The sequence below is a fragment of the Petromyzon marinus genome, chromosome 43 (assembly GCF_048934315.1).
Source record: "Petromyzon marinus isolate PM22_M1 ecotype Great Lakes invasive population chromosome 43, UKy_Petmar_22M1.pri1.0, whole genome shotgun sequence".
NCBI classification, from domain to species: domain Eukaryota; kingdom Metazoa; phylum Chordata; class Hyperoartia; order Petromyzontiformes; family Petromyzontidae; genus Petromyzon; species Petromyzon marinus.
The window spans coordinates 1,833,362-1,856,587 of NC_133709.1; the positions used below are offsets into that span (position 1 = coordinate 1,833,362).

At 56.1% G+C, this 23,226-nt stretch overlaps 1 protein-coding gene across 1 annotated transcript in view; it reads right to left on the minus strand.

The window, feature by feature from the left end:
• Positions 1 to 21,654, minus strand: part of LOC116951404 (cytohesin-3-like) — a 51,017-nt gene extending 29,363 nt beyond the window's left edge. Inside the window, exon 1 of the mRNA XM_032969955.2 lies at positions 21,353 to 21,654. Coding sequence (XP_032825846.1) covers positions 21,353 to 21,377 — 25 coding nt within the window. The 5' untranslated portion in view covers positions 21,378 to 21,654. The remainder of the gene's footprint in view (positions 1 to 21,352) is intronic.
• Positions 21,655 to 23,226: the final 1,572 nt, after the last annotated feature.

Sequence of the window (23,226 nt, forward strand, 5' to 3'; positions counted from 1 at the left end):
GCAACGTGCCCCTGGGTGCAAAAACGCGACAACCGGCTACTGATACTGCTGCTGCTGCTGATGAGACTGCCGATACCGCTGCTGATGATACTGTTGATACTGCTGCTGATACTGCTGACACTACTGCTGATGATACTACTGATACTGCTGCTGCTGATACCGCTGCTGATGATACTGCTGCTGCTGCTGCTGATACTGCTGACACTACTGCTGATGATACTACTGATACTGCTGCTGATGATACTGCTGCTGATAATAATGCTGATACTGCTACTGATGACAGTGCTGCTGATGATATCCTTACTGCCAATAATACTACTGCTGATACTGCTGCTGATACTGATACTGCTGCTGATACTGCTGCTGTTGATGATGTTGCTGCTGATGTCACTGCCGATACTGCTGCTACCGATACTGCTGCTTGCTGCTGATACTCTGTCGCTGATGATACTGCTGATGATCATGATACTGCTGCTGTTGTTGCTGCTGCTGTTGTTGTTGTTGTTCCTGGAAGTGCTGCGAACCCAACGTGTGTGGATTTTATTTCCCAGATATCCACTGTCCCAGAACAGCAGCCGTGGGTAATGCACTCTGCCGACACGTGGACATGCGGTCCCGTTTACACCCCCCACCATCTACCCACCCACAGCGCTATATGAACATAGCCACTCACATAGCCAATCTACCCACCCACTCACATAGCTACCGAACCACTCACACAGCTATCCACCCACTCACATAGCTACCGACCCACTCATATAGCTAGCCACTCACTTCCATTGCTACCCACTCGCATAGCTACCGACCCACTCATATAGCTACCCACCCACTTCCATAGCTACCCACCCAGATAGCTACCCACCAACCCACCCATATACTCCCCCACATGCTCGCCTACCCACCAATCAACCTATCCGCTTATCTTCCACTTACCCACGTATCCGCTACCAATCCAAACACCTACCAATCCACCAATGTATGTTGAACTTCTTTCGAACCGTCCCATCCACATATCTACCTGCCCGCCCACCGACCTACCCTCTACCTAACCACCCAACTACCACCAACTACTCGCTGATCTTTCCACCCACCTATCGACTCACCCACCTAACCCTACTCGCCCTGAACCTATCGCCGGCCCTGAAACATCACTTTCTCGAGTTCTCGCCTTCACAAAACGTTCCCAGGGCGAGGCCAAGTAAGTCCAACGTTTACCATAAACCGCGCTTCTCTTTTCACGAGAATCAAATTCCTTCCGAAACTCGGTCAACACGGCGTGAAGTGACATATAAAACCAGACAAACATCCCCCATATAGCCTACACCAGACTATCGGGGCAAGTGCTGTGGAGCGAGTTGCACGTATCAAGGGGAGTACGGCGCACGAAGGGGTGGCGTGGACATCACCACGCCCGACCGCCTTTATCTCCCCAGTGTTAATGTTTTACACACCGCACCAGTTACTCATTTTAAGGTCAAGTCGACCTAGGGGAGGCCCAACACGTGTTCAGGAATTCGTCACTGATGCTGGCTACACACACATAGCGATACACACACAGGGATACGCTCACACACATACATACATACCTACACCTACAAAGACAAATGCACAAAGACACAGATGCCCTGTATAGTCTCTATCACATCACATCAGCCCCATCACCACCCCGTCACCAGCCCCTCCATCACCACTCTATCACCGGGCCGCATCATGAGTCCCATCACCATCCTCCATCTCATCACCAGCCCCCATCACCATCCTCCATCTCATCACCAGCCCCCATCAGCATGCCGTCGTCTCGTCACCAATCCCCGTCACTACTCCCTTATGACCAACCCCATCACCATCACAGCCCCCACCTCACGAACACCCCCCACCCCCACCATCACCATGCCCTGGTCTCATCACCAGCCCCATCACCAGCCCCATCACCAGCCCCATCCCCATCACCATCATCAGCCCCATCACCATCACCATGCCCTGGTCTCATCACCAGCCCCATCACCATCACCAGCCCGTAGGCTGGCACGGACGCATCGACGGCGATCGACTCGATCCCTCGCACCGCTCGCATGCGGGGAGCGGTGGTGCAGCGGTTAGCGCCGCGCTGCGCTACGAACCCGGCGACCCGAGTTCGATTTGCCCGCTAACGGCCAACACCGGCGACGATTATCTGAACCGGTCCCGGGCCTCCCCTAGGTCGACTCAGCCTCAGATGAGTACCCGGTGAGGTTGTTAAACATCGCCGCTGGGGAGACAAAGGCGTCCGGGCATGGTGCTGACCACCCACCCTCTCGTGTGCCGTGCCGGCCTTCGTAGGTGCTCGCTAACAGCACTTGCCCCAACAGTCTGTTACAGGCTACACGGGGGATCTTTGTCTTTGGTGCACAGCGCGCTCACGCTACGTTTAAACCTGTAGCCAACAAAAAAAGTAAATCGCGGAGCACACGCGACGAGGTGAAAACAACGAGAGACGTAAACACACAAACACACAAACAGCGATCACCGCGTGCACTCGAATCGGATCGCGAACCCGAATCCCGACAATTCATCGACTCACTGAGAGGCAAAGTGGTGGGGGGGAGAGAAGGTGGGGGGAGAGAAGGTGGGGGGAGAGGAGGTGGGGAGAGGAGGTGGGGGGGGGAGAGGAGGTGGGGGGGAGAGGAGGTGGGGGGGGGTCTATCCGCCCCTGCCTCATCACGTGATGGTTGGCCATTATGAGACCGGCTCAATTTCGCGTTTTCCTTGAAAAAATAATCCACAATGCTGCGAGAGACCTGCAGCCAAATCTGTGCACCCCCACCTCCCCGCCAACTCTCCGCGGACGCCCTCCACCCCCTCCTCCAAATAAACAAACCCCCCCCCCCCACACACCCCCCGCTTCTACCGAACAGCGGTGAGAGTCGTGTTCAGGGAACATTCCAACATAACCGCTTCCAGCGTCGGCTCCCTCTCCTCTTTCTCCCACTCTTTCCTCTTTCTCCCACTCTTTCCTCTTTCTCCCACTCTTTCCTCTTTCTCCCACTCTTTCCTCTCTCTCGCTATGTCTCTCTCTCTCCCCCTCTCTGCTTCTCTTAATTTCCTCCACTGTCTCCTCTTTGTCCCGTCTCCACTCTCTCGCTACTCTTACCCACTCTCTGCACATCGTTTCATCTTTGCCCCCCCCCCCCCCACTGCCTTTCCTCCCCTCTCCTCTCCCCTCTCTCCAACTCCCTCCCCTCTCCCACTCTCTGCCCATCTCTCCCTGTCTGATTCCGACTCTCTCTCTCTCTCTCTCACGAATCCCCGTTTCCTCTCTCTTCCTTTCACTCAACCTTCTCTCTCACGCCAGCTCTCTATTTATATCTCTCTCTGTGTCCCGTGATCAGTCCTCCTCCCACCGCCCTCTCTCTCACTCTCTCTACCCCACCTTATCGCCCATATGCTGGGGTCATTTATTTACCCAGCAGAGGCTCGCCGAGTCCCATGACTCTTCTGGTTACAACTTGATTCTATGTAAACAGGCACTGACAACTGAAGGGACCGACTGCACCTCCGATTAGCACGGGTCGGCTGCGTACGGCGCGAAAGACGTTCAACAAACGTACAGTCCAACACGCATACCGGAATAGGGGTCTATTTTGTAAGCGTGGCCATGGGATCACCAACGCGACAAACGCAGAAAACAAAGCACAACACAAAGAGCGAATAGTCATCAGGCCAGCAAAGAAACATTGAACGCTTCTCACGTACATAATTCAAAATAGCGCAACTAAGGCAAATCCACGTTAAACGTTCCATTCCCTCGCGGGGCAAATCCTTCTCTGGCAGGTGACCTCCGGACTGGTCGCAGCACGGACATAGGGTGACCATCATACCCCGCGTGTCGACGAGACAGTTTAGCGTCACGTTGTGATGTCGGTGGAAGGGAAACCGGCCCGTTGATTTCGGGAGAGGCCCCATTGGGCAAAGTGGCTGGAGAGCGTCCCGTGGGAAGAGAGGTGATGTACAGGGACAGCACGGCACGGCCCATTGCGACGGTGCAAATGTTGTGTAAATTATAACAATGGTAATGATGCTAAGCAACCAGAACTCTGTAGAGTGGAAATCCTGGAAGCAATCCGCGTCACGCCAGACACCAATAAGCGGAAGTCGCACGCGCCATTTAGAAAGTGGCATTTGGAAAGTGGCATTTGGAAAGTGGCATTTGGAAAGTGGCATTTGGAAAGTGGCATTTGGAAAGTGGCATTTGGAAAGTGGCATTTGGAAAGTGGCATTTAACACCGCAGCGAAATGCGTTTCCTACCTTGAATTACGATTCCTTTTCCCGAACGGGGATTTCAGTGATGGCACCACGAATGTCGTTTCCTTTTCAAGGTGACGGAGATTTGCGGACCATTATCCACGATGACCCTGCGACGCTTCGCAGGTTAGGACTGTTCCTTTTTTTATATAAACAATCAAATCATTCAGTGACGCTGCTGCTACGTTTGGACGTGGTGCACAAACACAGCTTAACTCATCACATTCGTCAATAGTAATTAGTATTTATAACGCGTGTCTATTTCGTGAATCGGGTGCAATGTTCGATCGAGAACTCGGAAAGAGCGGAGCCAGAGCTCAAAGATCCTCGCGCGCCAGGCTGCAACGGGTGAGAGCCTGAACCAGGTGAGAGCCTGAACCAGATGAGAGCCTGAACCAGGTGAGTGCCTGAACCAGGTGAGAGCCTGAACCAGGTGAGAGCCTGAACCAGGTGAGTGCCTCAACCAGGTGAGTGCCTCAACCAGGTGAGTGCCTCAACCAGGTGAGAGCCTGAACCAGGTGAGAGCCTGAACCAGGTGTGAGCCTCAACCAGGTGTGAGCCTCAACCAGGTGTGAGCCTCAACCAGGTGAGAGCCTGAACCAGGTGTGAGCCTGAACCAGGTGAGAGCCTGAACCAGGTGAGAGCCTGAACCAGGTGAGTGTCTGAACCAGGTGAGAGCCTGAACCAAGTGGTTGCCTGAACCAGGTGAGAGCCTGAACCAAGTGAGTGCCTGAACCAGGTGAGTGCCTGAACCAGGTGTGAGCCTCAACCAGGTGTGACCCTCAACCAGGTGTGAGCCTCCACCAGGTGAGAGCCTGAACCAGGTGAGAGCCTGAACCAGGTGAGAGCCTGAACCAGGTGAGTGCCTAAACCAGGTGAGTGTCTGAACCAGGTGTGAGCCTCAACCAGGTGAGAGCCTGAACCAGGTGTGAGCCTGAACCAGGTGAGTGTCTGAACCAGGTGAGAGCCTGAACCAGGTGAGAGCCTGAACCAGGTGAGTGCCTGAACCAGGTGAGAGCCTGAACCAAGTGAGTGCCTGAACCAGGTGAGTGCCTGAACCAGGTGTGAGCCTCAACCAGGTGTGAGCCTCAACCAGGTGTGACCCTCAACCAGGTGTGACCCTCAACCAGGTGTGAGCCTCAACCAGGTGAGAGCCTGAACCAGGTGAGCCTGAACCAGGTGAGAGCCTGAACCAGGTGAGTGCCTGAACCAGGTGTGAGCCTCAACCAGGTGTGAGCCTCAACCAGGTGTGAGCCTCAACCAGGTGAGAGCCTGAACCAGGTGTGAGCCTGAACCAGGTGTGAGCCTCAACCAGGTGTGAGCCTCAACCAGGTGAGAGCCTCAACCAGGTGAGAGCCTGAACCAGGTGTGAGCCTCAACCAGGTGTGAGCCTGAACCAGGTGAGAGCCTGAACCAGGTGTGAGCCTGAACCAGGTGAGAGCCTGAACTAGGTGAGAGCCTGAACCAGGTGAGTGTCTGAACCAGGTGAGAGCCTGAATCAAGTGAGTGCCTGAACCAGGTGAGAGCCTGAACCAAGTGAGTGCCTGAACCAGGTGAGTGCCTGAACCAGGTGTGAGCCTCAACCAGGTGTGAGCCTCAACCAGGTGTGACCCTCAACCAGGTGTGAGCCTCAACAAGGTGAGAGCCTGAACCAGGTGAGAACCTGAACCAGGTGAGAGCCTGAACCAGGTGAGTGCCTAAACCAGGTGAGTGTCTGAACCAGGTGTGAGCCTCAACCAGGTGTGAGCCTCAACCAGGTGAGAGCCTGAACCAGGTGTGAGCCTGAACCAGGTGAGTGTCTGAACCAGGTGAGAGCCTGAACCAGGTGAGAGCCTCAACCAGGTGAGTGCCTGAACCAGGTGAGTGCCTGAACCAGGTGAGAGCCTGAACCAAGTGAGTGCCTGAACCAGGTGAGTGCCTGAACCAGGTGTGAGCCTCAACCAGGTGTGAGCCTCAACCAGGTGTGAGCCTCAACCAGGTGTGAGCCTGAACCAGGTGAGAGCCTGAACCAGGTGAGAGCCTGAACCAGGTGAGTGCCTGAACCAGGTGAGTGTCTGAACCAGGTGAGAGCCTGAACCAGGTGAGAGCCTGAACCAGGTGAGAGCCTGAACCAGGTGTGAGCCTGAACGGGTGGCAGCCTGTGGTATAAATCTAAGAAACTGGTCCCATTCATTCGACTGGCGCACCGCGAGATGGAATCGAATCGCAAGCCTCGGGATTGCAAGTGCAGTCCGCTGGCCATGGCAGCAACTACTCTCAAAGCAAAGGATGCTCCTCCTCTTACTGCAGTGCTTAGACTACTGCCTCTTACTGCTGTGCTTAGACCACTGCCTCTTACTGCTGTGCTTAGACCACTGCCTCTTACTGCTGTGCTTAGACCACTGCCTCTTACTGCTGTGCTTAGACCACTGCCTCTTACTGCTGTGCTTAGACCACTGCCTCTTACTGCTGTGCTTAGACCACTACCTCTTACTGCTGTGCTTAGACCACTGCCTCTCACTGCAGTGCTTAGACCACTGCCTCTTACTGCTGTGCTTAGACCACTGCCTCTTACTGCAGTGCTTAGACCACTGCCTCTTACTGCTGTGCTTGGACCACTGCCTCTTACTGCTGTGCTTAGACCACTGCCTCTCACTGCAGTGCTTAGACCACTGCCTCTTACTGCTGTGCTTAGACCACTGCCTCTTACTGCAGTGCTTAGACCACTGCCTCTTACTGCAGTGCTTAGACCACTACATTTTACTGCTGTGCTTAGACCACTGCCTCTTACTGCTGTGCTTAGACCACTGCCCTTGACTGCCAGAGGAGCAACCTCTGAATCGTCAAGCGCGTTCTGTAGCAAACCCGATGCCATGACACGTGATGCACGCGCCATGTTAATTGGTGCTGTGGGAGAGGGGGGGTGAGGGAGGGGGCTGATTGTGGGGGCGTTTGTGGGGTAGGGGTCGTGGGAGGGGGCATGAGGAGGGGGGCGGAAGGGAGGGGGGATGGAGGAAGCGTGGGTGGGGGTGTTGGGGCCCAAGTGTGGGATCCTGGTTTTGATGATGGTGATGGTGGTGATGGTGGTGATGGTGGTGATACTCTTTGGTTCTATTCGGTAAAGTCACGTAGGTAAAAAATAAAACAACAAAAATCACGACGTTTCGGCCACAACACAAGCGGCCTTCACAACTTGTGTTGTGGCCGAAACGTCGTGATTTCTGTTGTTTTATTTTTTACCTACGTGACTTTACCGAATAGAACCAAAGAGTATGGATCCTTGCAGTCACGAAAGCTTCAAATCTAGAAGATGATGATGGTGGTGGTGATGATGATGATGGTTGTGATGGTGATGATGATGGTTGTGATGGTGGTGATGATGACGATGGTTGTGATGACGATGGTTGTGATGGTGGCATGCATGATGGTGACGACGATGGTGGTGTAGACGATGTTGATGATGGTGTTGACCATGGTGATGCTCGTCATGCTGGCAATGGTGACGAACGATGGTGATGATGACGGTGTTGGTATACATGAAGATGGTGGTATGGGTGAAGATGGTGGTATGGGTGAAGATGGTGGTGGTGTAAGGAGGCGTGTTGCGTCTCCCCTCCGCTGCTCTCCCCGCACTCTCCCCTCGCTCTCCCCGCCTCACAGGAAGCCCCACAGGAAACTCTCTCTCTCTCCCACGGAACAGAAGTGAAAGAACATTGTAGCGATTTCACTCAAAATTAAAAGATGTAAATACATATCCACCCACCCCCTGCGTGGACGGGAACCACCCGTGGGGGTGGGGGCTGGTGAGGGGGAGTGGGGGGTAGTTGGGGGGGGGAGTGGGGAGGGGATGGTGGGGGGGAGTGGGGGGGGATGGTGGGGGGTAGCCCAACACCCCCCCCCCTCTCTCCCGCTTTCTTCCTCTACTCCATTCTCTCCCTCGTGTTCCTGTTCTTCACGATACAAAAATGACATTGTTGTATCGTATCGATCTGCCAATCTCGCTCTAGTCTCTGTCGTGAGCTGCGTGGTGAGCTGAGTGACTAGTCTGTGTAGGGAGCGGTCTGATGAGCTGAGTGGCTAGTCTCTCTAATGAGCTGCGTGGTGAGCTGAGTGACTAGTCTGTGTAGGGAGCGGTCTGATGAGCTGAGTGGCTAGTCTCTCGAGTGAGCTGTGTGGTGAGCTGAGTGGCTCGTCTCTCGAGTGAGCTGCGTGGTGAGCTGAGTGGCTAGTCTCTCGAGTGAGCTGTGTGGTGAGCTGAGTGGCTAGTCTCTCGAGTGAGCTGTGTGGTGAGCTGAGTGGCAGTCTCTCGAGTGAGCTGCGTGGTGAGCTGAGTGGCTAGTCTCTCGAGTGAGCTGTGTGGTGAGCTGAGTGGCTAGTCTCTCGAGTGAGCTGCGTGGTGAGCTGAGTGGCTCGTCTCTCGAGTGAGCTGCGTGGTGAGCTGAGTGGCTAGTCTCTCGAGTGAGCTGTGTGGTGAGCTGAGTGGCTAGTCTCTCGAGTGAGCTGTGTGGTGAGCTGAGTAGCTCGTCTCTCTAGTGAGCTGTGTGGTGAGCTGAGTGGCTCGTCTCTCGAGTGAGCTGCGTGGTGAGCTGAGTGGCTAGTCTCTCGAGTGAGCTGTGTGGTGAGCTGAGTGGCAGTCTCTCGAGTGAGCTGAGTGGGAGTCTCTCTAGTGAGCTGTGTAGTGAGCTGAGTGGGAGTCTCTCGAGTGAGCTGAGTGGCTAGTCTCTCGAGTGAGCTGTGTGGTGAGCTGAGTGGCAGTCTCTCGAGTGAGCTGAGTGGGAGTCTCTCTAGTGAGCTGCGTGGTGAGCTGAGTGGCTAGTCTCTCGAGTGAGCTGAGTGGCAGTCTCTAGTGAGCTGAGTGGCTAGTCTCTCTAGTGAGCTGTGTGGTGAGCTGAGTGGCAGTCTCGAGTGAGCTGCGTGGTGAGCTGAATGGCTAGTCTGTGTAGGGAGCGGTCTGATGAGCTGAGTGGCTAGTCTCTCGAGTGAGCTGTGTGGTGAGCTGAGTGGCTAGTCTCTCGAGTGAGCTGCGTGGTGAGCTGAGTGGCTAGTCTGTGTAGGGAGCGGTCTGATGAGCTGAGTGGCTAGTCTCTCGAGTGAGCTGCGTGGTGAGCTGAGTGGCTAGTCTCTCGAGTGAGCTGCGTGGTGAGCTGAGTGGCAGTCTCTAGTGAGCTAAGTGGCAGTCTCTCGAGTGAGCTGAGTGGCAGTCTCTAGTGAGCTAAGTGGCAGTCTCTCGAGTGAGCTGAGTGGCAGTCTCTAGTGAGCTGAGTGGCTAGTCTCTCTAGTGAGCTGTGTGGTGAGCTGAGTGGCTAGTCTCTCGAGTGAGCTGTGTGGTGAGCTGAGTGGGTGTGGGGTGTGGGTACCCATCGCGCCCTTTCTCGCTGAATGATTGCCTCGCTAACCACAGCCCACGCCGGGAGAGGATTCCTATGAACCTCACGCCCCCCCCCCCCCCTAATTGATTGGTGGATTCAATTCGGTAGACTTAATTGAATCGGTGCTCAATCTCTGCTCTCTGCGGTGCAGAAGAGCCGACGATGAATCCCCCATTAACGAGCTTATTAAGGCGCCTGCCCAGAACCCCGAACACCCCCCCCCCACCGCGCCCCCCACTTGAAAATCCACACGTTCTACTGTTCGCTGATTCCATGGCCTACCACGGGGTCCAGCGGGCCCCCCCCCCCACCACTCCACGCCCGCCTTAACTCCGCAGGCAAAGAGCCATCGCTCGTCCCCCCCCCCCACTCCCGCCCCTCGCCCCCCAAACCACGTCCAGATGTGACCTCCCAGTGGGCGCGAGTCGGAGTTTCTGGTTCAGAAAGATCCAGGAAATGAACCCAGATCCCATGAAGTCTCTGCCGCCCGATAGCGTAGGCAGCCTGGAGCAATTAAATACGAGCTGCGTACGTGTGTGTCTGTGTGTGTGAGTACACTCGCATGCACGCCAGTCCTGGGCCTCCCCTAGGTCGACTCAGACTCAAATGAGTAGCTGGCGTGGTGTGTAAAATCATCGCCACTGGGGAGACAAAGGCGGCCGGGCGTGGTGCTGGCCACCCCCCCCCCTCGTGTGCCGTTGCTGGTCTTCATAGGTGCTGCTCGCTAAAAGCCCTTGCCCCAACAGTCTGTTCGCGCTATATGGGGCATCTTTGTCATACACACCACCCACTCGCATGCATTAGACACAGACTACACTGCGACCATAGACTCAAGATACACCACCCACTCTAACCACACTCACGCAGACTGTAGCAATTATGTACGTGTGTGTATATATTATATACTCTCATATACACACTACCCACTCACACTACCCACTCACACACACTAAAGACAAAGGTGCCCCATATAGCCTTCGCCACACTGTTGGGGCAAGTGCCTGCTTTCACGAGCAACTATGAAGGTACACGAGGTTGTTTGTGTGTGGTCAACACCACACCCGGCCGCCTTTGTTTCCCCAGCACTTATGTTTTATACGCAGGGTAATCTTTACGGTTGAGTCGACCTAGGGGAGGCCCAGCACCGGTTCCAATATTCGTGAGCTGGTAAATTGAACACGCGTCGCCAGATCGAGTAGCGCAGTGCGCTGACCACTACACTACCGCTCCCCACATACACAGTGACACACAAAGGTAAAGATCCCCCGTATAGCCTTAACAGACTGTAGGGACAAGTGCTGTTAGCGAGCAGCTATGAAGGCCGGAACGGTACACGAAGGGGTGGGTGGCCAGCACCACGCCCGACCGCCTTTGTCTCCCTAGTGGCAATGTGTAAACACCACACCAGGTACTCATTTGAGGCTGAGTCGACATAGAGGGTGGGGGGGGGGGGGGGCAGGACCGGTTCAAATATCGAACTCGGGTCGCCGGGTTCATAGCGCAGCGCGCTAACAACCACACTACCGCTCCCCATACACAACACGCGACCTCCTCACACGCACAACACGCACACACTCACGACACACACACTTACACGCACGACACACACTTACACGCACGACACACACACACTCACGACACACACACGACACACACTCACGACACACGCACGACACACACGCACGCCACACACACACTCACACGACACACTCACACTCACACATTCACACGCACGACACACACACACACACGCACCACACACACACTCACACATTCACACGCACGACACACACACACACACGCACCACACACACACTCACACGCACGACACACTCACACTCACGGCACGTACACACACGACACTCACACGCACCACACACACACTCACAGGCACGACACACTCACACTCACGACACGTACACACACACTCACACGCACCACACACACTCACACGCACCACACACACACTCACACGCACGACACACTCACGACACGTACACACACGACACTCACACATCACGCACGGGCGGCACACTCGCGTGGAGCTGTAACAATGTCACCACGCCGCGAGGCGTCTGCTTCACGAGAGGGGGGGGGGGGGGTGACGTTAAAGATCCCGAGAGGATGGGGCCTGTGTGTGTTGGCATCGCAAGTTCAAATTCGAAAATTACTCGAAAGTTACCCTGGGGGCTTGGGATTAACAGGGCGACCAGGGCGACCATCGCCCCCTCCCCCCGCCTCCTGGCGACAGAACGATCGCCTCGCAGCCCGCCCACCTCTTGCAAACGAAGACTCACATCCCCTTGGTCTCACCCGGTTAAAGAAACATACACTCGCCACTATACAGGCTGCTTCAACAACAACAACAACAAAACACGTGCACACTAACAAGAGTTTGTAACGACGCCACGAGCCATGTGCTGCTGACTCCGGGCTCTGTAGACCACCTGGTGAAGATTCCAGGCCACGTGTTGACAACGATGACGAACAAGTGGAGGACTCTTTCACTTTTTGAAACCATTAACATTACACTTGTTATCGTGACGCGGCGCATTATTAGTATTATTACCCTCGGTTCTCTTTCCCATTCAAAACGATCGTCCAACATGAGCGTTAACATCTTGTTTTGTTCAAGCACCCCGAAGTTGCAGGAACCGTGATGGTCACTAGAGACGCGAGGTTGAAGGTGAGGGCGTGAGTGGTGGTGCGGGGAGAGTGTGTGGGGAGAGAGTGTGTGGGGAGAGAGTGTGTGGGGAGAGAGTGTGTGGGGAGAGAGTGTGTGGGGAGAGAGTGTGTGGGGAGAGAGTGGTGTGGGAGAGAGTGTGGGGAGAGATTGTGGGGGGAGAGTGTGGGGAGAGAGTGTGGGGAGAGAGTGTGGGGAGAGTGTGTGGGGAGAGAGTGTGGGGAGAGAGGGTGGTGAGAGAGGGTGGGGAGAGAGGGTGGGGAGAGAGTGTGGGGAGAGAGTGTGGGGAGAGAGTGTGGGGAGAGAGTGTGGGGAGAGAGGGTGGGGAGAGAGGGTGGGGAGAGAGGGTGGGGAGAGAGGATGGGGAGAGAGTGTGGGCAGAGAGTGTTGGCAGAGAGTGGGGAGAGAGTGTGGGGAGAGAGTGCGGGGAGAGTTCGGGAGAGAGGTGGGGAAGAGAGTGTGGGGAGAGAGTGTGGGGAGAGTGTGGGGAGAGAGGGAGAGTGCGGGGAGAGTGCGGAGAGAGGGTGGAGAGAGAGGGTGGGGAGAGAGTGTGGGGAGAGAGTGTGGGGAGAGAGGGTGGGGAGAGAGGGTGGGGGAGAGAGTGTGGGGAGAGTGTGGGGAGAGAGAGTGTGGGGAGAGAGGGAGAGTGCGGGGAGAGAGTGGGGAGAGAGTCTGGGGAGAGAGTGTGGGGAGCGAGTGTGGGGAGCGAGTGTGGGGAGAGAGTGTGGGGAGAGGGAGAGTGTGGGGAGAGAGTGTGGGGAGAGAGTGTGGGGAGAGAGTGTGGGGAGAGAGTGTGGGGAGAGAGTGTGGGGGAGAAAGTGTGGGGAGCGAGTGTGGGGAGCGAGTGTGGGGAGAGTGTGGGGAGAGAGTGTGGGGAGAGAGTGTGGGTAGAGAGTGTGGGGAGAGAGTGTGGGGAGAGGGAGAGTGGTGGGGAGAGAGTGTGGGAGAGAGTGTGGGGAGAGAGGGTGGGGAGAGAGGGTGGGGAGAGAGGGTAGGGAGAGAGTGTGGGCAGAGAGTGTTGGCAGAGAGTGGGGAGAGAGTGTGGGGAGAGAGTGCGGGGAGAGTTCGGGAAGAGAGTGTGGGGGAGAGAGTGTGGGAGAGAGTGTGGGGAGAGTGTGGGGAGAGAGGGAGAGTGCGGGGAGAGTGCGGAGAGAGGGTGGGGAGAGAGAGGGTGGGGAGCGAGTGTGGGGAGAGAGTGTGGGGAGAGAGTGTGGGGAGAGGGAGAGTGTGGGAGAGAGTGGGGAGAGAGTGTGGGGAGAGAGTGTAGGGAGAGAGTGTGGGGAGAGAGTGTGGGGAGAGAGTGTGGGGAGAGAGTGTGGGGAGAGAGGTGGGGGAGAGAGTGGGGGAGAGAGTGTAGGGAGAGAGTGTGGGGAGAGAGTGTGGGGAGAGAGTGTGGGGAGAGAGTGTGGGGAGAGAGTGTGGGGAGCGAGTGTGGGGAGCGAGTGTGGGGAGAGTGTGGGGGAGAGAGTGTGGGGAGAGAGTGTGGGGAGAGAGGGTGGGGAGAGAGGGTGGGGAGAGAGGGTGGGGAGAGAGGGTGGGGAGAGAGTGTGGGCAGAGAGTGTTGGCAGAGAGTGGGGAGAGAGTGTGGGGAGAGAGTGCGGGGAGAGTTCGGGGAGAGAGTGTGGGGAGAGAGTGTGGGGAGAGAGTGTGGGGAGAGTGTGGGGGAGAGAGGGAGAGTGCGGGGAGAGTGCGGAGAGAGGGTGGGGGAGAGAGGGTGGGGAGAGAGTGTGGGGAGAGAGTGTGGGGAGAGAGTGTGGGGAGAGAGGGTGGGGAGAGAGGGTGGGGAGAGAGGGTGGGGAGAGAGTGTGGGGAGAGTGTGGGGAGAGAGTGTGGGGAGAGAGGGAGAGTGCGGGGAGAGAGTGGGGAGAGAGTGTGGGGAGCGAGTGTGGGGAGCGAGTGTGGGGAGCGAGTGTGGGGAGAGAGTGTGGGGAGAGAGTGTGGGGAGAGGGAGAGTGTGGGGAGAGAGTGTGGGGAGAGAGTGTAGGGAGAGAGTGTGGGGAGAGAGTGTGGGGAGAGAGTGTGGGGAGAGAGTGTGGGGAGAGAGTGGGGAGAGAGTGTGGGGAGAGAGTGTAGGGAGAGAGTGTGTGGGGAGAGAGTGTGGGGAGAGAGTGTGGGGAGAGAGTGTGGGGAGAGAGTGTGGGGAGCGAGTGTGGGGAGCGAGTGTGGGGAGAGTGTGGGGAGAGAGTGTGGGGAGAGAGTGTGGGTAGAGAGTGTGGGGAGAGAGTGTGGGGAGAGGGAAAGTGTGGGGAGAGAGTGTGGGGAGAGTGTGGGGAGAGTGTGGGGAGAGAGAGAGGGAGAGAGAGTGGGGAGAGTGTGGGGAGAAAAAGAGGGAGAGAGAGTGTGGGGAGAGTGTGGGGAGAGTGTGGGAGAGTGTGGGGAGAGTGTGGGGAGAGTGTGGGGAGTGAGGGAGAGTGTGGGGAGAGTGTGGGGAGAGTGTGGGGAGAGTGTGGGGAGAGTGTGGGGAGAGAGAGGGAGAGTGTGGGGGAGAGAGGGAGAGTGTGGGAGAGTGTGGGGAGAGTGTGGGGAGAGTGTGGGGAGAGTGTGGGGGAGAGTGTGGGGAGAGAGGGAGAGTGTGGGGAGAGAGAGGGGGAGAGAGGGAGAGACACGGGGAAAGTGAACGATGGGCGATGGAGTGCCGATGCGGAGACCGAGAGGGCGAACAGAGGAGGAGGAGGAAGAGAGACGTGAAGAGAGGGAGAGACGATGTTTTTTTAATGAAGGGAAAATGAGGAATCGGAGGGGGGGGGGGGGCACATAAAGCAAAGCATTGAAAAAACAAAAAAACCGAAATGATGAACGAAGCAAAGTGCCGACTACACCGAGCATCTTCTTGTTTCCTCTGATGGTAAAAAAAGATTAAAAAAGAGCGAAGTCTGTTTTAAGAGAGAGAGGGGGGGGGGGAGACGCCGGAGAGATGGGGGGGAATAGAGGGAGCTGGAGAGAGGAAGAGACGAAGGGAGCGATAGAGGGGGGGAGGAAGCACAGATGGACGGAGAGAGAGAGAAACGTGGGAGGGAAAGTAAGGAGAGATGGTGGGAGGTGGGGAGGGAAGCGGTGGGAGATGGAAGAGAGAGGAGGAGAGGGGGAGGAGGAGAGGGGGAGGAAGTACGAGGAGGGAGGGAGGGTAGCGGGAAGGAGGGAGCGGGAGGGATGGACTTATTTATTCAATGTTGCCCTCCTTCTCGGCGGAAGCGACAGCAATTGAAATCAGATTTTCTTTGGCTGCCTTTGATGGGCCCCACCGCCACCACCACGCGCGCGCCCCGCGGCTCCAAGATCCGATGCGGGACAAAGGAGTAGGGGGGTGGGGGGGGGCTGACAGCATCGAGACGCAAATATAGGTCACGCAGACATCATCCTCGTCGTGACGATGAACCATTATCAACAGGAGGCATCGCCGTCTTCGTTAAAACCGCCGGGACGATTCACTGCACGCGCCTTAACATCATCATCTCCGATGTTATCTCAGCCAACGTCATCCTACAGCACCACTTGATCCACCTCGTTGTCATAATCGTCACCCCCCCCCCCCCCAATCCTCCTCATCTGTTCCTTCTCTTCTCCCATCATCATCCAGATGGACTCCCTCTAAAAAATATTCTATCAAAACACAGAACCTTAGCACAGAACAACGGACACGCACCCTGCCGCCCATCAGCGAACATACAGAGAATAAACTCGGAACACACTCGGCTCGCCATCCCATGCGGCACATTCTCAGCGTGCGGTGTACTCGTGTCCCCCTGTGTATTCGTGTCCCCCGTGTCCACCCGTGTCCCCCGTGTATTCGTGTCCCTCGTGTGCCCGTGTCCCCCGTGCCCCCTGTGTCCACCCGTGTCCCCCGTGTACCCGTGTCCCCCGTGTCCCCCGTGTCCCCCGTGCCCCCCGTGTCCCCCGTGTCCCCGTGTCCCCCGTGTCCCCCGTGTCCCCCGTGTCCCCCCATGTCCCCGTGTCCCCCGTGTCCCCATGTCCCCCGTGTCCCCCGTGTCCCCATGTCCCCCGTGTCCCCCGTGTCCCCGTGTCCCCATGTCCCCCGTGTCCCCCCATGTCCCCGGTGCCCCATGTCCCCCGTGTCCCCCCATGTCCCCGGTGTCCCCATGTCCATCGTGTCCCCCCGTGTCCCTGTGTCCCCCTGTGTCCCCCTGTGTCCCCCTGTGTCCCCCGTGTCCCCCCGTGTCCCCCGTGTCCACATGTCCCCTGTGTCCCTCTGTGTCCCTCTGTGTCCCTCTGTGCCCCTCTGTGTCCCTCGTGTACCCGTGTCCCCCGTGTCCACATGTCCCCCTGTGTCCCCCATATACTCGTGTCCCCCCGTGCTCCCCCCGTGTACCCCGTGTACTCGCGTCCCCCCGTGCTCCCTCGTGCACTCGTGATTTCGTCTCAGACGCCAGATTGCGCTAGGAAATGCGTGGCATTCCAGAGAGAGCGCGTGCGGTCGAGAAGATGAGAGAGAGAGGCGAGAGAGGAGAGAGAATGGAAGGGAGGCGAGAGTGGAGATGAGCAGAGGGTGCAGGAGGAGTGGTAAACTTTCGCGACCAAAATCATTCATGATAACGGTTGTTTTGGGTTAGATGGCGGAAATAATAAACGTGTCGTTTACCCATCACCACCCGACAGAGCACAATCAGTAAGGGTTCGTCACGTAAACAAAACGCTGCAGTTAGCTACCACTTCAGCACACCGCCAGTGTGCTCTACACGTCGCGGATTTACTCTCCGATCCGTTCAACGGCGTCGGGGAAGACGAGGCAGAGTTTGCGAGCGGTCGCGATGCCACCGGGAATGAATCTCTCGGGGCCGGGAGTTCGGTTCGTGGGCCATCGTCTGACTTGGGTGGTGGCCACGGTGGCAATATGGGCTGAACCTCAAGCTCCACTTGCCTGGCCCCGTCCTCTCGCGGTTGTGGGGTTGTCCAAAATGTACTTCAATTACCGCGTTGTATTTATGTTGGACTTCTTTCGCGCCGTACGTAGCCACCCGCGCTAATTGGAGGTGCGGAGGTAGGACAACAAACTAAACTCAAAAAGCTGTTCCAAAGAAATGAGTTTGTCCATCGAGATGATCTAAAAGTGCATAGGTCCAATGGCTTCCTAATGCCAGAAGAAAGAGCGTTCCAGATGGCCTAACCATCGACATCACCACCACCATCACCTGCATCATGTATTTTGTTACGTTGAACTTCTTTCGCGCCGTACTTAGCCAACCGTGCTAAGCGGAGTCACGGACCTCGCACGCGTCCTTGTGTTTGGCGCTGCAGCGTGGAGGAGATACAAACAGGGGCACCGCAGTCTGGCACATAACTCCGGTGCAGCATAAACACAGTGCAAGTAAATAAACGTGCAAGAGAATAACAAGCTGACATCACGAACGTTCCGGGGGTTTAGGGGCAAAATAAAAACAACAAAACGGTGAAAACACATAGACGGGTTGAAAATTAAAAAAAAGACGTCGGTAATATTCGTTGTGCTTGGCCTCGTGTCTATGCTGCTGCTGCTGCTGCTGCAGGTGTCAAGTCGCGTGCAATGCCCTCTGTGTGTACCTGAGCCGTGTGTTCGATGAGTTTTGGAGAGAGGAAAAAAAAGACAACGGTCGGAAGCGAAGCGTCGTGCGATTGACGGGAAGAGGAAAGGGAGATCCAGGGGACGAAGAGAGGAGGAGGGGGGGAGAGTTGATGAGACGGGGGATAGAGGAGAGAGAATCTGAGGTGAGAGAACAGAGAGAGATTACAGGGAGGAGGGGAGAGAGTTGAGATAGAACGGGAGGGAGGGTGGTTGGTGAGAGGGGAGGAGAAGGGAGAGAGATGAGCGGGGAATCGAGGGGAGAGAGATGAGAGAGAACGAGCGGGGGAAATGGGTGGTGAGAGGAGAGTAAACACCCGAATATGCGCAAATAGCCCAATAAACTGATGGACGGATGGGGCAATGGATGATGGGGATCGTGATGATGATTTTATTTAGGACCACTGACAAGGACCTCCTAATGGGGGGAGGAGACAGGTCCACTGCTCCCCCACTTTGATCTATCTCTCTCCCGCCCCGCATGTTTCTCAGAATCTGTATTCATACTGGAGGAATCCGATTAGCTCTAAAGCTCTTTTTCACAGCTGACCAGGAGACTCAATCTCACGCTCGCCCTTCTGAGCCGCTCCCACAGCGTCGCACACTCATTCACGACAGTGACCGAACTCCTTCGTAGCAGCCCAATGTGGGTCGCCGTCATCATCAACAACATCCTCGCCACAATCTACCCACTGCTGGATGGAGGCCTCCCCAACCCAGGGTATTGTAGACGGTGATATCCCGTCTGCTCATGTGACATTCTTTATCGAACGAAACACAGGCTAAGCAAGCAGACATTACGCCTCCTACCCATACCGATCTCTTCATACACGAGCATGCAGCTCTGTTTTTGTTTACACATCCCATTAGCCACACTGCCTAACATTCGGTTAACGCAACAAACGCCTGAAGCGGTTTCGACATTCAGTATCGCATCAGCAGACTCAGCCGTGCTTTTAACTAATGGCGATAAACTGTCAGATGTTAATAGGTAAGGATTAGTTTCGACATGCAGTGTCTCATCAGCAGTCGGACTTGTTTTGATCCAATGCTGGTGAACTGCCAGATGTTAATAGGTAAGGACTGGTTTCGACATGTAGTGTCTCATCAGCGGTCAAGATTTGTTTTAAACCAATGCTGGTGAACTGCCAGATATTTATAGGTAAGGACCCCCCCCTCTTCTCTGTTGGATAATGTTGACTCGATCAGTTCAAACGGTCTCCGATTGCAGATCAAGGGAACCCCGCCGTGGATTATAATCTGTTGTTTTGTAGTCGGCTAAATATTTAATCAAAACCACGCTCGCACAGCATTTACAATTGTCAGGAGCCAGTGCATGATGTAGGCTAGGGTTTGAAGATGTTTGTACACGTGTCATTTACATGTTTGCATTGTATGTGAATGTTTAGGTGTGTGCGTGTAGTGCATGTGTGTACAGAGAAGCACGTGCAGCTGAGTGGACTTGCCGATGACTGGTACCAGCGGTGTCAAGATCGGCCTCTGTGGAGGAGGCTCGTGAAGGACGCTACTGGGCAGTTGGAGGCAGTCGCCCTCCATTCAACAACGGAGGGCGGAGGAGCGACGCTCACAACAACGAGCGGAGCGCAGGGAGGGTAAACACGCAGCGAGTTGGCACAGTGGGGAGCACAGGCGGTGCATCTGCCAGTCGTATCAGTCAGGCAACACACGGCACCTGCTGGGTCTGTCGCGTGACCTCCTGCCAGCGAGCCTTCGACACTCCACGTGGTGTCAAGGTGGTACACCTAGCCTGGCACAAGCGCCGTGTTGACTTTATCGCCACCTAGTGGTGAACGGCGGTTGTTGTTGTTGTGTGTATGTGTGTGTGTCGATCGGACACCCTGAACACCCTTGCACACGCGAGGCTCCATCTCAAGGGAAATTGCAGGTGAATAATTTAACTATAATTAATAAAGAACCCACATTTTGGAGCCCAGATCCAAGGGATTTCGAGTCGAGTGAATAAAGACCCAATTCATGTATTTTATGATGGTGGGGGAGCAGGGTTGGTGATGATGACGACAAGAGCGTGGATGAGAGGGGGATGATGATGATGATGATGACGATTGTTATTATTGACGATAGAGAGGCCTCCACGAGTCTAGCGACCAAGGAGATGTAGGATGAGAGGGGGGTGATGTTGATGATGATACACCTGAGATGCATGATGAGGATATGTAATGATAATGAAGATGGAAATGACAAGAATAATGATGATGGGATGGAGGCAGGAGAGGGGGAATGATGGGCACACGAGATGCATGATGATGCTAAGGAGGGTCCTGATAGGGAGGTTGGGATGATTATGATTATGATGTGTGGAGAACGGCGACGATGATGATGATGATGTGAATGTGGAGGAGTAGACGGAGCTGTTGTTTTTGTGGCGCGCAATCGCGCTACGAAACCACACGGCGTGTTGACGAGCCCGCGTGTGCGCGTACTCGTGTGCACGTGTGTGTGTGTGCACGTTTGTGTGTGTGTGTGCACGTGTGTGTGTGTGCACGTGTGTGTGTGCACGTTTGTGTGTGCACGTGTGTGTGTGCACGTTTGTGTGTGTGTGCACGTTTGTGTGTGTGTGGGTGCACGTTTGTGTGTGTGTGGGTGCACGTGTGTGTGTGGGTGCACGTGTGTGTGGGTGCACGTGTGTGTGTGTGGGTGCGTGCATGTGTGTGGGTGCGTGTATGTGTGTGGGTGCACGTGTGTGTGTGGGTGCGTGTATGTGTGTGCACGTGTGTGTGTGTGCACGTGTGTGTGTGTGCACGTGTGTGTGTGTGTGCACGTGTGTGTGTGTGAACGTGTGTGTGTGTGAACGTGTGTGTGTGTGAACGTGTGTGTGTGTGAACGCATGTGCGTATATCGGTTAGCGCGCTGCGCTATGAACCCGGCGACCCCAAGTTCGATTCCTGCTCACGGCCAACACCGGAGACGATTATCTGAACCGGTCCTGGGCCTCCCCTCGGTCGACTCAGTCTCCAATGAGTACCTGGTTCGGTGTGTAGCAAACATCGCCGCTGGGGAGACAAAGGCGGCCGAGCGTGGTGCTGGCCACCCACCCCCTCGTGTGCCCTATCGGCCTATGGGGGGGGGGGGGAGTGTGGATCTTTGTCTGTGTATATCTGTGTCTCTATATGTCTTTGTATATGTGTATATGTATATCTATGTGTGTGTATATCTATGTGTGTGTATATCTATATGTGTGTGTATATGTATGTGAGTGTATAGCGATGTGCTGTATACGAAATCAGCTCGTCTGCAGGTGCTAGCGGATGGATCGGTGCAGCATCGCCGCCAGATCGCAAGAGTTGACCGCGGTGGCGTCGTGGGGGGGGGGGGGGCAGGGGGAGGCAGGGGGGAGGGGGGGCGGCAGGAGGGAGGGGGGGCAGGGGGGGCTTCATCCAGCAGTGGATTGAGCACGGCTGGCGCTGACGGTGGTGACGGTGGTGGTGCGCGTGCGTGAGTCTCACCGCTGAGCGCCTCCTCCCTCTGCATGTCGCGCCCTTCGCTACATCCGAGCACCGCAGCGTCGCGCGCTCACCCTGCCCCCCCTCTCCCCCAAGGCCCCCCACGGCGGGTGATGAAGACGGCAGCGACGAGGATGGCTGACGACGTCGTTGATGCTGCTGTCAATTTCCCCGTTCCGTAGCCTCGACCAGCGCAAGGACTTTGCTTCCCCCGTCTCTCTCCCCTCTCTCCCCTCTCTCTTCCTTTCCTCTCTCTCCCTTCTCTCCCTTTCCTCTCCCCTCCCCTCTTTTCCCTCCTCCTCCGTGTCCTCTCGGCGGCGATGCGCAGCCTTGAGCGAAGGGGAGGAGGCGGGGAGATGGAGGTTGGTGGGGGGGGGGGATGGAGGTTGGTGGGGGGGGGGAGATGGAGGTTGGTGGGGGGGGGATGGAGGTTGGTGGGGGGGGGATGGAGGTTGGTGGAGGGGGGAGATGGAGGTTGGTGGGGGGGGATGGAGGTTGGTGGAGATGGAGGTTGGTGGGGGGGGATGGAGGTTGGTGGAGGGGGGAGATGGAGGTTGGTGGGTGGGGGATGGAGGTTGGTGGAGGGGGGAGATGGAGGTTGGTGGGTGGGGGGCAGCAGGAGAGCGGGGAGATGAAACGTACACAAACCCCGTTTTTGTTAATCCACTGCTGGATGAGAATCTTCCCAACGCCGTGCGGCGGTCGTGGTGGCGCGTGGGGGTGCGGTAGAATCTTGACCATACTTCACCACGCCGGTTAGCACGTGTTTGGCGAGTGCTGGGTTTCCAGCAGACGCGGTGTAAGGGATGCACCTATTGATCGATTCACCGATCGCAATCGATCAGCACCGTGGCTATGCTATAGGAATAATTCACGAGCGATGGAGATTGCGAAACAAACCCCAAAATAATCTTCTCATTAACCCCCCCTCCCCGCCGCCCCGGGGCCACCCGTGCGGTCAGTGTCATCGACAATCCGCACGCGGCAAGAATCGAATTTCCTTGTGCGGGCGGTAAATCGATTCGACGTGAAGCGGTGCAGAGGGGGTTGGATGAGAGGAGGTGGGGGGGGGATGAATTGGGGGAGGGAGGAGAGATGGAGCCGTGCACGTGCACGCGATCCCTAATTGGTGCGCGTGCACGTGCTGGCCAATGGGGCGGCGAGGCTGTGGGTACGGGGGGTGGGGGGAAGGTTCGCGTGGTGGGAAGGGGGTGGGGGTAGAGGGGCTGGGGGGGGGGGGCGGGGCTAGGGGGGGAGCCTTCATCATTGATGCTAATTGATGTTAATGGTTGCTGAGTCGGCTGTCCAAAGGCGATGCGATTCACTGCGATTCGGGCTGGGATTGATCCGGAATCGCTTCATAGGGCTGTTGCCCGACACGTTGTTCAGAAGGGGGGGGCAGTGGTGTCGACGATTTCGAATTTTTTCTCTTAAATAATTATTAATTATTGGTGATTACGCACCACCGCCAACGCAGTTTTAGACGCGGAGCAAGGAATGGTTCGGGTCATCAGAGTTGGGATGAGTTGCAAGCGTGTGATGGTCAAGGTGAGGTGAGAGGTGAGATTTGGTGCAGGTTGGTCCAGATGTCTTGTGAGCCCCATTTAATTATCTAAAACTTTTTTTGTTACATATATAGGTATAAGGTTAATTTAAAACAGAAATTAATATGCAAAGAGGGGGAAACATTTTGGGGTCATTTATTTGGTGGGGGGGGGGGGGGGGGGGTGCGGCGGGGGGGTGGTCACAAGATATCTGGACCACCACCCACCCCTGTCCCCCGCGACAGGTGCTCAATCTCAATGGGAGGTCACCGGCGAGGAGAAAACTCCACAGTGGCTGCTGCTGCTGTCCGATTGTCATGTTGTGAAGGGCCA